Source organism: Phytophthora sojae, assembly GCF_000149755.1.
Source record: "Phytophthora sojae unplaced genomic scaffold PHYSOscaffold_6, whole genome shotgun sequence".
In the NCBI taxonomy this organism is placed as follows: domain Eukaryota; phylum Oomycota; class Peronosporomycetes; order Peronosporales; family Peronosporaceae; genus Phytophthora; species Phytophthora sojae.
In genome coordinates, this window is record NW_009258120.1 from 4,650,283 (window position 1) to 4,663,567 (window position 13,285).

At 59.6% G+C, this 13,285-nt stretch overlaps 1 protein-coding gene across 1 annotated transcript in view; it reads left to right on the top strand.

The window, feature by feature from the left end:
• PHYSODRAFT_303506 (hypothetical protein) overlaps window positions 1-13,285 on the top strand; it is a gene marked incomplete at both ends in the record, with an annotated part of 52,192 nt that overhangs the window by 8,589 nt on the left and 30,318 nt on the right. The window contains 3 exons of the mRNA XM_009533475.1: window positions 52-3,060; window positions 3,163-4,341; window positions 4,444-13,125. Coding sequence (XP_009531770.1) covers window positions 52-3,060; window positions 3,163-4,341; window positions 4,444-13,125 — 12,870 coding nt within the window. The remainder of the gene's footprint in view (window positions 1-51; window positions 3,061-3,162; window positions 4,342-4,443; window positions 13,126-13,285) is intronic.

Here is a 13,285-nt window from a genome sequence, read left to right on the forward strand (position 1 = left end):
AGCCGCCGTTCTCGGCGGTGTTGGCCGTTCACATTTTGCCACATTATCTAGATCTAGACCTGAGGGTCGATACTGGCAGCGGCAGGCTGCCGATAGCCGCCGTTCTCGGCGGTGTTGGCCGTTCTACTTCATGTATGCAGTGCCTACAAACTATTGCCGGTCGCGTGCGCGGCTCGAATCGTGCCGGCGGAGCTGGCGGCGGCCGCGAACAACACATTTTGCCACATTATCTAGATCTAGACCTGAGGGTCGATACTGGCAGCGGCAGGCTGCCGATAGCCGCCGTTCTCGGCGGTGTTGGCCGTTCAACTTTATGTATGCAGTGCCTACAAACTAATGCCGGTCGCGTGCGCGGCTCGAATCGTGCCGGCGGAGCTGGCGGCGGCCGCGAACAACACATTTTGCCACATTATCTAGATCTAGACCTGAGGGTCGATACTGGCAGCGGCAGGCTGCCGATAGCCGCCGTTCTCGGCGGTGTTGGCCGTTCAACTTTATGTATGCAGTGCCTACAAACTAATGCCGGTCGCGTGCGCGGCTCGAATCGTGCCGGCGGAGCTGGCGGCGGCCGCGAACAACACATTTTGCCACATTATCTAGATCTAGACCTGAGGGTCGATACTGGCAGCGGCAGGCTGCCGATAGCCGCCGTTCTCGGCGGTGTTGGCCGTTCTACTTTACGTATGCAGTGCCTACAAACTAATGCCGGTCGCGTGCGCGTCTCGAATCGTGCCGGCGGAGCTGGCGGCGGCCGCGAACAACACATTTTGCCACATTATCTAGATCTAGACCTGAGGGTCGATACTAGCAGCGGCAGGCTGCCGATAGCCGCCGTTCTCGGCGGTGTTGGCCGTTCTACTTCATGTATGCAGTGCCTACAAACTAATGCCGGTCGCGTGCGCGGCTCGAATCGTGCCGGCGGAGCTGGCGGCGGCCGCGAACAACACATTTTGCCACATTATCTAGATCTAGACCTGAGGGTCGATACTGGCAGCGGCAGGCTGCCGATAGCCGCCGTTCTCGGCGGTGTTGGCCGTTCTACTTCATGTATGCAGTGCCTACAAACTAATGCCGGTCGCGTGCGCGGCTCGAATCGTGCCGGCGGAGCTGGCGGCGGCCGCGAACAACACATTTTGCCACATTATCAAAATCTAGACCTGAGGGTCGATACTGGCAGCGGCAGGCTGCCGATAGCCGCCGTTCTCGGCGGTGTTGGCCGTTCTACTTCATGTATGCAGTGCCTACAAACAATTGCCGGTCGCGTGCGCGGCTCGAATCGTGCCGGCGGAGCTGGCGGCGGCCGCGAACAACACATTTTGCCACATTATCTAGATCTAGACCTGAGGGTCGATACTGGCAGCGGCAGGCTGCCGACAGCCGCCGTTCTCGGCGGTGTTGGCCGTTCTACTTCATGTATGCAGTGCCTACAAACAATTGCCGGTCGCGTGCGCGGCTCGAATCGTGCCGGCGGAGCTGGCGGCGGCCGCGAACAACACATTTTGCCACATTATCTAGATCTAGACCTGAGGGTCGATACTGGCAGCGGCAGGCTGCCGATAGCCGCCGTTCTCGGCGGTGTTGGCCGTTCTACTTCATGTATGCAGTGCCTACAAACTAATGCCGGTCGCGTGCGCGTCTCGAATCGTGCCGGCGGAGCTGGCGGCGGCCGCGAACAACACATTTTGCCACATTATCTAGATCTAGACCTGAGGGTCGATACTAGCAGCGGCAGGCTGCCGATAGCCGCCGTTCTCGGCGGTGTTGGCCGTTCTACTTTACGTATGCAGTGCCTACAAACTAATGCCGGTCGCGTGCGCGGCTCGAATCGTGCCGGCGGAGCTGGCGGCGGCCGCGAACAACACATTTTGCCACATTATCTAGATCTAGACCTGAGGGTCGATACTAGCAGCGGCAGGCTGCCGATAGCCGCCGTTCTCGGCGGTGTTGGCCGTTCTACTTCATGTATGCAGTGCCTACAAACAATTGCCGGTCGCGTGCGCGGCTCGAATCGTGCCGGCGGAGCTGGCGGCGGCCGCGAACAACACATTTTGCCACATTTTCAAAATCTAGACCTGAGGGTCGATACTGGCAGCGGCAGGCTGCCGATAGCCGCCGTTCTCGGCGGTGTTGGCCGTTCTACTTCATGTATGCAGTGCGTACAAACTAATGCCGGTCGCGTGCGCGTCTCGAATCGTGCCGGCGGAGCTGGCGGCGGCCGCGAACAACACATTTTGCCACATTATCTAGATCTAGACCTGAGGGTCGATACTGGCAGCGGCAGGCTGCCGATAGCCGCCGTTCTCGGCGGTGTTGGCCGTTCTACTTTACGTATGCAGTGCCTACAAACAATTGCCGGTCGCGTGCGCGGCTCGAATCGTGCCGGCGGAGCTGGCGGCGGCCGCGAACAACACATTTTGCCACATTATCTAGATCTAGACCTGAGGGTCGATACTGGCAGCGGCAGGCTGCCGATAGCCGCCGTTCTCGGCGGTGTTGGCCGTTCTACTTTACGTATGCAGTGCCTACAAACTATTGCCGGTCGCGTGCGCGGCTCGAATCGTGCCGGCGGAGCTGGCGGCGGCCGCGAACAACACATTTTGCCACATTATCTAGATCTAGACCTGAGGGTCGATACTAGCAGCGGCAGGCTGCCGATACCCGCCGTTCTCGGCGGTGTTGGCCGTTCTACTTCATGTATGCAGTGCCTACAAACAATTGCCGGTCGCGTGCGCGGCTCGAATCGTGCCGGCGGAGCTGGCGGCGGCCGCGAACAACACATTTTGCCACATTATCTAGATCTAGACCTGAGGGTCGATACTGGCAGCGGCAGGCTGCCGATAGCCGCCGTTCTCGGCGGTGTTGGCCGTTCTACTTCATGTATGCAGTGCGTACAAACTAATGCCGGTCGCGTGCGCGTCTCGAATCGTGCCGGCGGAGCTGGCGGCGGCCGCGAACAACACATTTTGCCACATTATCTAGATCTAGACCTGAGGGTCGATACTGGCAGCGGCAGGCTGCCGATAGCCGCCGTTCTCGGCGGTGTTGGCCGTTCTACTTTACGTATGCAGTGCCTATAAACTAATGCCGATCGCGTGCGCGGCTCGAAGCGTGCCGTCGGAGCTGGCGGCGGCCGCGAACAACACATTTTGCCACATTATCTAGATCTAGACCTGAGGGTCGATACTGGCAGCGGCAGGCTGCCGATAGCCGCCGTTCTCGGCGGTGTTGGCCGTTCTACTTTACGTATGCAGTGCCTACAAACAATTGCCGGTCGCGTGCGCGGCTCGAATCGTGCCGTCGGAGCTGGCGGCGGCCGCGAACAACACATTTTGCCACATTATCTAGATCTAGACCTGAGGGTCGATACTGGCAGCGGCAGGCTGCCGATAGCCGCCCTTCTCGGCGGTGTTGGCCGTTCAACTTCATGTATGCAGTGCCTACAAACTAATGCCGGTCGCGTGCGCGGCTCGAATCGTGCCGGCGGAGCTGGCGGCGGCCGCGAACAACACATTTTGCCACATTTTCAAAATCTAGACCTGAGGGTCGATACTGGCAGCGGCAGGCTGCCGATAGCCGCCGTTCTCGGCGGTGTTGGCCGTTCTACTTTACGTATGCAGTGCCTACAAACTATTGCCGGTCGCGTGCGCGGCTCGAATCGTGCCGGCGGAGCTGGCGGCGGCCGCGAACAACACATTTTGCCACATTATCTAGATCTAGACCTGAGGGTCGATACTGGCAGCGGCAGGCTGCCGATAGCCGCCGTTCTCGGCGGTGTTGGCCGTTCTACTTTACGTATGCAGTGCCTACAAACAATTGCCGGTCGCGTGCGCGGCTCGAATCGTGCCGGCGGAGCTGGCGGCGGCCGCGAACAACACATTTTGCCACATTATCTAGATCTAGACCTGAGGGTCGATACTAGCAGCGGCAGGCTGCCGATACCCGCCGTTCTCGGCGGTGTTGGCCGTTCTACTTCATGTATGCAGTGCCTACAAACAATTGCCGGTCGCGTGCGCGGCTCGAATCGTGCCGGCGGAGCTGGCGGCGGCCGCGAACAACACATTTTGCCACATTATCTAGATCTAGACCTGAGGGTCGATACTGGCAGCGGCAGGCTGCCGATAGCCGCCGTTCTCGGCGGTGTTGGCCGTTCTACTTCATGTATGCAGTGCGTACAAACTAATGCCGGTCGCGTGCGCGTCTCGAATCGTGCCGGCGGAGCTGGCGGCGGCCGCGAACAACACATTTTGCCACATTATCTAGATCTAGACCTGAGGGTCGATACTGGCAGCGGCAGGCTGCCGATAGCCGCCGTTCTCGGCGGTGTTGGCCGTTCTACTTTACGTATGCAGTGCCTATAAACTAATGCCGATCGCGTGCGCGGCTCGAAGCGTGCCGTCGGAGCTGGCGGCGGCCGCGAACAACACATTTTGCCACATTATCTAGATCTAGACCTGAGGGTCGATACTGGCAGCGGCAGGCTGCCGATAGCCGCCGTTCTCGGCGGTGTTGGCCGTTCTACTTTACGTATGCAGTGCCTACAAACTATTGCCGGTCGCGTGCGCGGCTCGAATCGTGCCGGCGGAGCTGGCGGCGGCCGCGAACAACACATTTTGCCACATTATCTAGATCTAGACCTGAGGGTCGATACTGGCAGCGGCAGGCTGCCGATACCCGCCGTTCTCGGCGGTGTTGGCCGTTCTACTTCATGTATGCAGTGCCTACAAACAATTGCCGGTCGCGTGCGCGGCTCGAATCGTGCCGTCGGAGCTGGCGGCGGCCGCGAACAACACATTTTGCCACATTATCTAGATCTAGACCTGAGGGTCGATACTGGCAGCGGCAGGCTGCCGATAGCCGCCCTTCTCGGCGGTGTTGGCCGTTCTACTTTACGTATGCAGTGCCTACAAATTAATGCCGGTCGCGTGCGCGGCTCGAATCGTGCCGGCGGAGCTGGCGGCGGCCGCGAACAACACATTTTGCCACATTTTCAAAATCTAGACCTGAGGGTCGATACTGGCAGCGGCAGGCTGCCGATAGCCGCCGTTCTCGGCGGTGTTGGCCGTTCAACTTCATGTATGCAGTGCCTACAAACTAATGCCGGTCGCGTGCGCGGCTCGAATCGTGCCGGCGGAGCTGGCGGCGGCCGCGAACAACACATTTTGCCACATTTTCAAAATCTAGACCTGAGGGTCGATACTGGCAGCGGCAGGCTGCCGATAGCCGCCGTTCTCGGCGGTGTTGGCCGTTCAACTTCATGTATGCAGTGCCTACAAACTAATGCCGGTCGCGTGCGCGGCTCGAATCGTGCCGGCGGAGCTGGCGGCGGCCGCGAACAACACATTTTGCCACATTTTCAAAATCTAGACCTGAGGGTCGATACTGGCAGCGGCAGGCTGCCGATAGCCGCCGTTCTCGGCGGTGTTGGCCGTTCAACTTCATGTATGCAGTGCCTACAAACTAATGCCGGTCGCGTGCGCGGCTCGAATCGTGCCGGCGGAGCTGGCGGCGGCCGCGAACAACACATTTTGCCACATTTTCAAAATCTAGACCTGAGGGTCGATACTGGCAGCGGCAGGCTGCCGATAGCCGCCGTTCTCGGCGGTGTTGGCCGTTCTACTTCATGTATGCAGTGCGTACAAACTAATGCCGGTCGCGTGCGCGTCTCGAATCGTGCCGGCGGAGCTGACGGCGGCCGCGAACAACACATTTTGCCACATTATCTAGATCTAGACCTGAGGGTCGATACTAGCAGCGGCAGGCTGCCGATAGCCGCCGTTCTCGGCGGTGTTGGCCGTTCTACTTCATGTATGCAGTGCCTACAAACAATTGCCGGTCGCGTGCGCGGCTCGAATCGTGCCGGCGGAGCTGGCGGCGGCCGCGAACAACACATTTTGCCACATTATCTAGATCTAGACCTGAGGGTCGATACTGGCAGCGGCAGGCTGCCGATAGCCGCCGTTCTCGGCGGTGTTGGCCGTTCAACTTCATGTATGCAGTGCCTACAAACTAATGCCGGTCGCGTGCGCGGCTCGAATCGTGCCGGCGGAGCTGGCGGCGGCCGCGAACAACACATTTTGCCACATTATCTAGATCTAGACCTGAGGGTCGATACTGGCAGCGGCAGGCTGCCGATAGCCGCCGTTCTCGGCGGTGTTGGCCGTTCTACTTCATGTATGCAGTGCCTACAAACTAATGCCGGTCGCGTGCGCGGCTCGAAGCGTGCCGGCGGAGCTGGCGGCGGCCGCGAACAACACATTTTGCCACATTATCTAGATCTAGACCTGAGGGTCGATACTAGCAGCGGCAGGCTGCCGATAGCCGCCGTTCTCGGCGGTGTTGGCCGTTCAACTTCATGTATGCAGTGCCTACAAACAATTGCCGGTCGCGTGCGCGGCTCGAATCGTGCCGGCGGAGCTGGCGGCGGCCGCGAACAACACATTTTGCCACATTATCTAGATCTAGACCTGAGGGTCGATACTGGCAGCGGCAGGCTGCCGATAGCCGCCGTTCTCGGCGGTGTTGGCCGTTCTACTTCATGTATGCAGTGCCTACAAACTAATGCCGGTCGCGTGCGCGGCTCGAATCGTGCCGGCGGAGCTGGCGGCGGCCGCGAACAACACATTTTGCCACATTATCTAGATCTAGACCTGAGGGTCGATACTAGCAGCGGCAGGCTGCCGATAGCCGCCGTTCTCGGCGGTGTTGGCCGTTCTACTTCATGTATGCAGTGCCTACAAACTATTACCGGTCGCGTGCGCGGCTCGAATCGTGCCGGCGGAGCTGGCGGCGGCCGCGAACAACACATTTTGCCACATTTTCAAAATCTAGACCTGAGGGTCGATACTGGCAGCGGCAGGCTGCCGATAGCCGCCGTTCTCGGCGGTGTTGGCCGTTCTACTTCATGTATGCAGTGCCTACAAACAATTGCCGGTCGCGTGCGCGGCTCGAATCGTGCCGGCGGAGCTGGCGGCGGCCGCGAACAACACATTTTGCCACATTTTCAAAATCTAGACCTGAGGGTCGATACTGGCAGCGGCAGGCTGCCGATAGCCGCCGTTCTCGGCGGTGTTGGCCATTCTACTTCATGTATGCAGTGCCTACAAACAATTGCCGGTCGCGTGCGAGGCTCGAATCGTGCCGGCGGAGCTGGCGGCGGCCGCGAACAACACATTTTGCCACATTATCTAGATCTAGACCTGAGGGTCGATACTAGCAGCGGCAGGCTGCCGATAGCCGCCGTTCTCGGCGGTGTTGGCCGTTCAACTTCATGTATGCAGTGCCTACAAACAATTGCCGGTCGCGTGCGCGGCTCGAATCGTGCCGGCGGAGCTGGCGGCGGCCGCGAACAACACATTTTGCCACATTATCTAGATCTAGACCTGAGGGTCGATACTGGCAGCGGCAGGCTGCCGATAGCCGCCGTTCTCGGCGGTGTTGGCCGTTCTACTTCATGTATGCAGTGCCTACAAACTAATGCCGGTCGCGTGCGCGGCTCGAATCGTGCCGGCGGAGCTGGCGGCGGCCGCGAACAACACATTTTGCCACATTATCTAGATCTAGACCTGAGGGTCGATACTAGCAGCGGCAGGCTGCCGATAGCCGCCGTTCTCGGCGGTGTTGGCCGTTCTACTTCATGTATGCAGTGCCTACAAACTATTACCGGTCGCGTGCGCGGCTCGAATCGTGCCGGCGGAGCTGGCGGCGGTGGCGAACAACACATTTTGCCACATTTTCAAAATCTAGACCTGAGGGTCGATACTGGCAGCGGCAGGCTGCCGATAGCCGCCGTTCTCGGCGGTGTTGGCCGTTCTACTTCATGTATGCAGTGCCTACAAACTAATGCCGGTCGCGTGCGCGTCTCGAATCGTGCCGGCGGAGCTGGCGGCGGCCGCGAACAACACATTTTGCCACATTATCTAGATCTAGACCTGAGGGTCGATACTGGCAGCGGCAGGCTGCCGACAGCCGCCGTTCTCGGCGGTGTTGGCCGTTCTACTTCATGTATGCAGTGCCTACAAACAATTGCCGGTCGCGTGCGCGGCTCGAATCGTGCCGGCGGAGCTGGCGGCGGCCGCGAACAACACATTTTGCCACATTATCTAGATCTAGACCTGAGGGTCGATACTAGCAGCGGCAGGCTGCCGATAGCCGCCGTTCTCGGCGGTGTTGGCCGTTCAACTTCATGTATGCAGTGCCTACAAACTAATGCCGGTCGCGTGCGCGGCTCGAATCGTGCCGGCGGAGCTGGCGGCGGCCGCGAACAACACATTTTGCCACATTATCTAGATCTAGACCTGAGGGTCGATACTAGCAGCGGCAGGCTGCCGACAGCCGCCGTTCTCGGCGGTGTTGGCCGTTCTACTTCATGTATGCAGTGCCTACAAACAATTGCCGGTCGCGTGCGCGGCTCGAATCGTGCCGGCGGAGCTGGCGGCGGCCGCGAACAACACATTTTGCCACATTATCTAGATCTAGACCTGAGGGTCGATACTGGCAGCGGCAGGCTGCCGATAGCCGCCGTTCTCGGCGGTGTTGGCCGTTCTACTTCATGTATGCAGTGCCTACAAACAATTGCCGGTCGCGTGCGCGGCTCGAATCGTGCTGTCGGAGCTGGCGGCGGCCGCGAACAACACATTTTGCCACATTATCTAGATCTAGACCTGAGGGTCGATACTGGCAGCGGCAGGCTGCCGATAGCCGCCGTTCTCGGCGGTGTTGGCCGTTCTACTTCAAGTATGCAGTGCCTACAAACTAATGCCGGTCGCGTGCGCGTCTCGAATCGTGCCGGCGGAGCTGGCGGCGGTGGCGAACAACACATTTTGCCACATTTTCAAAATCTAGACCTGAGGGTCGATACTGGCAGCGGCAGGCTGCCGATAGCCGCCGTTCTCGGCGGTGTTGGCCGTTCTACTTCATGTATGCAGTGCCTACAAACTATTGCCGGTCGCGTGCGCGGCTCGAATCGTGCCGGCGGAGCTGGCGGCGGCCGCGAACAACACATTTTGCCACATTATCTAGATCTAGACCTGAGGGTCGATACTAGCAGCGGCAGGCTGCCGATAGCCGCCGTTCTCGGCGGTGTTGGCCATTCTACTTTACGTATGCAGTGCCTACAAACTAATGCCGGTCGCGTGCGCGGCTCGAATCGTGCCGGCGGAGCTGGCGGCGGCCGCGAACAACACATTTTGCCACATTATCTAGATCTAGACCTGAGGGTCGATACTAGCAGCGGCAGGCTGCCGACAGCCGCCGTTCTCGGCGGTGTTGGCCGTTCTACTTCATGTATGCAGTGCCTACAAACAATTGCCGGTCGCGTGCGCGGCTCGAATCGTGCCGGCGGAGCTGGCGGCGGCCGCGAACAACACATTTTGCCACATTATCTAGATCTAGACCTGAGGGTCGATACTAGCAGCGGCAGGCTGCCGATAGCCGCCGTTCTCGGCGGTGTTGGCCGTTCAACTTCATGTATGCAGTGCCTACAAACTAATGCCGGTCGCGTGCGCGGCTCGAATCGTGCCGGCGGAGCTGGCGGCGGCCGCGAACAACACATTTTGCCACATTATCTAGATCTAGACCTGAGGGTCGATACTGGCAGCGGCAGGCTGCCGATAGCCGCCGTTCTCGGCGGTGTTGGCCGTTCTACTTCATGTATGCAGTGCCTACAAACAATTGCCGGTCGCGTGCGCGTCTCGAATCGTGCCGGCGGAGCTGGCGGCGGCCGCGAACAACACATTTTGCCACATTATCTAGATCTAGACCTGAGGGTCGATACTAGCAGCGGCAGGCTGCCGATAGCCGCCGTTCTCGGCGGTGTTGGCCGTTCTACTTTACGTATGCAGTGCCTACAAACAATTGCCGGTCGCGTGCGCGTCTCGAATCGTGCCGGCGGAGCTGGCGGCGGCCGCGAACAACACATTTTGCCACATTATCTAGATCTAGACCTGAGGGTCGATACTAGCAGCGGCAGGCTGCCGATAGCCGCCGTTCTCGGCGGTGTTGGCCGTTCTACTTTACGTATGCAGTGCCTACAAACAATTGCCGGTCGCGTGCGCGGCTCGAATCGTGCCGGCGGAGCTGGCGGCGGCCGCGAACAACACATTTTGCCACATTATCTAGATCTAGACCTGAGGGTCGATACTAGCAGCGGCAGGCTGCCGATAGCCGCCGTTCTCGGCGGTGTTGGCCGTTCTACTTTACGTATGCAGTGCCTACAAACAATTGCCGGTCGCGTGCGCGGCTCGAATCGTGCCGTCGGAGCTGGCGGCGGCCGCGAACAACACATTTTGCCACATTATCTAGATCTAGACCTGAGGGTCGATACTGGCAGCGGCAGGCTGCCGATAGCCGCCCTTCTCGGCGGTGTTGGCCGTTCAACTTCATGTATGCAGTGCCTACAAACAATTGCCGGTCGCGTGCGCGGCTCGAATCGTGCCGGCGGAGCTGGCGGCGGCCGCGAACAACACATTTTGCCACATTTTCAAAATCTAGACCTGAGGGTCGATACTGGCAGCGGCAGGCTGCCGATAGCCGCCGTTCTCGGCGGTGTTGGCCGTTCTACTTCATGTATGCAGTGCCTACAAACTAATGCCGGTCGCGTGCGCGGCTCGAAGCGTGCCGTCGGAGCTGGCGGCGGCCGCGAACAACACATTTTGCCACATTATCTAGATCTAGACCTGAGGGTCGATACTGGCAGCGGCAGGCTGCCGATAGCCGCCGTTCTCGGCGGTGTTGGCCGTTCTACTTCATGTATGCAGTGCCTACAAACAATTGCCGGTCGCGTGCGCGGCTCGAATCGTGCCGGCGGAGCTGGCGGCGGCCGCGAACAACACATTTTGCCACATTATCTAGATCTAGACCTGAGGGTCGATACTGGCAGCGGCAGGCTGCCGATAGCCGCCGTTCTCGGCGGTGTTGGCCGTTCAACTTCATGTATGCAGTGCCTACAAACTAATGCCGGTCGCGTGCGCGGCTCGAATCGTGCCGGCGGAGCTGGCGGCGGCCGCGAACAACACATTTTGCCACATTTTCAAAATCTAGACCTGAGGGTCGATACTGGCAGCGGCAGGCTGCCGATAGCCGCCGTTCTCGGCGGTGTTGGCCGTTCAACTTCATGTATGCAGTGCCTACAAACTAATGCCGGTCGCGTGCGCGGCTCGAAGCGTGCCGTCGGAGCTGGCGGCGGCCGCGAACAACACATTTTGCCACATTATCTAGATCTAGACCTGAGGGTCGATACTAGCAGCGGCAGGCTGCCGATAGCCGCCGTTCTCGGCGGTGTTGGCCGTTCAACTTCATGTATGCAGTGCCTACATACTAATGCCGGTCGCGTGCGCGGCTCGAATCGTGCCGGCGGAGCTGGCGGCGGCCGCGAACAACACATTTTGCCACATTATCTAGATCTAGACCTGAGGGTCGATACTGGCAGCGGCAGGCTGCCGATAGCCGCCGTTCTCGGCGGTGTTGGCCGTTCTACTTCATGTATGCAGTGCCTACAAACAATTGCCGGTCGCGTGCGCGGCTCGAATCGTGCCGGCGGAGCTGGCGGCGGCCGCGAACAACACATTTTGCCACATTATCTAGATCTAGACCTGAGGGTCGATACTGGCAGCGGCAGGCTGCCGATAGCCGCCGTTCTCGGCGGTGTTGGCCGTTCAACTTCATGTATGCAGTGCCTACAAACTAATGCCGGTCGCGTGCGCGGCTCGAATCGTGCCGGCGGAGCTGGCGGCGGCCGCGAACAACACATTTTGCCACATTTTCAAAATCTAGACCTGAGGGTCGATACTGGCAGCGGCAGGCTGCCGATAGCCGCCGTTCTCGGCGGTGTTGGCCGTTCAACTTCATGTATGCAGTGCCTACAAACTAATGCCGGTCGCGTGCGCGGCTCGAATCGTGCCGGCGGAGCTGGCGGCGGCCGCGAACAACACATTTTGCCACATTATCTAGATCTAGACCTGAGGGTCGATACTGGCAGCGGCAGGCTGCCGATAGCCGCCGTTCTCGGCGGTGTTGGCCGTTCTACTTCATGTATGCAGTGCCTACAAACAATTGCCGGTCGCGTGCGCGGCTCGAATCGTGCCGGCGGAGCTGGCGGCGGCCGCGAACAACACATTTTGCCACATTATCTAGATCTAGACCTGAGGGTCGATACTGGCAGCGGCAGGCTGCCGATAGCCGCCGTTCTCGGCGGTGTTGGCCGTTCTACTTCATGTATGCAGTGCCTACAAACTAATGCCGGTCGCGTGCGCGGCTCGAATCGTGCCGGCGGAGCTGGCGGCGGCCGCGAACAACACATTTTGCCACATTATCTAGATCTAGACCTGAGGGTCGATACTGGCAGCGGCAGGCTGCCGATAGCCGCCGTTCTCGGCGGTGTTGGCCGTTCTACTTCATGTATGCAGTGCCTACAAACAATTGCCGGTCGCGTGCGCGGCTCGAATCGTGCCGGCGGAGCTGGCGGCGGCCGCGAACAACACATTTTGCCACATTATCTAGATCTAGACCTGAGGGTCGATACTGGCAGCGGCAGGCTGCCGATAGCCGCCGTTCTCGGCGGTGTTGGCCGTTCTACTTCATGTATGCAGTGCGTACAAACTAATGCCGGTCGCGTGCGCGTCTCGAATCGTGCCGGCGGAGCTGGCGGCGGCCGCGAACAACACATTTTGCCACATTATCTAGATCTAGACCTGAGGGTCGATACTGGCAGCGGCAGGCTGCCGATAGCCGCCGTTCTCGGCGGTGTTGGCCGTTCTACTTTACGTATGCAGTGCCTACAAACAATTGCCGGTCGCGTGCGCGGCTCGAATCGTGCCGGCGGAGCTGGCGGCGGCCGCGAACAACACATTTTGCCACATTATCTAGATCTAGACCTGAGGGTCGATACTGGCAGCGGCAGGCTGCCGATAGCCGCCGTTCTCGGCGGTGTTGGCCGTTCTACTTCATGTATGCAGTGCCTACAAACTAATGCCGGTCGCGTGCGCGGCTCGAATCGTGCCGGCGGAGCTGGCGGCGGCCGCGAACAACACATTTTGCCACATTATCTAGATCTAGACCTGAGGGTCGATACTAGCAGCGGCAGGCTGCCGATAGCCGCCGTTCTCGGCGGTGTTGGCCGTTCTACTTCATGTATGCAGTGCCTACAAACTATTGCCGGTCGCGTGCGCGGCTCGAATCGTGCCGGCGGAGCTGGCGGCGGCCGCGAACAACACATTTTGCCACATTATCTAAATCTAGACCTGAGGGTCGATACTGGCAGCGGCAGGCTGCCGATAGCCGCCGTTCTCGG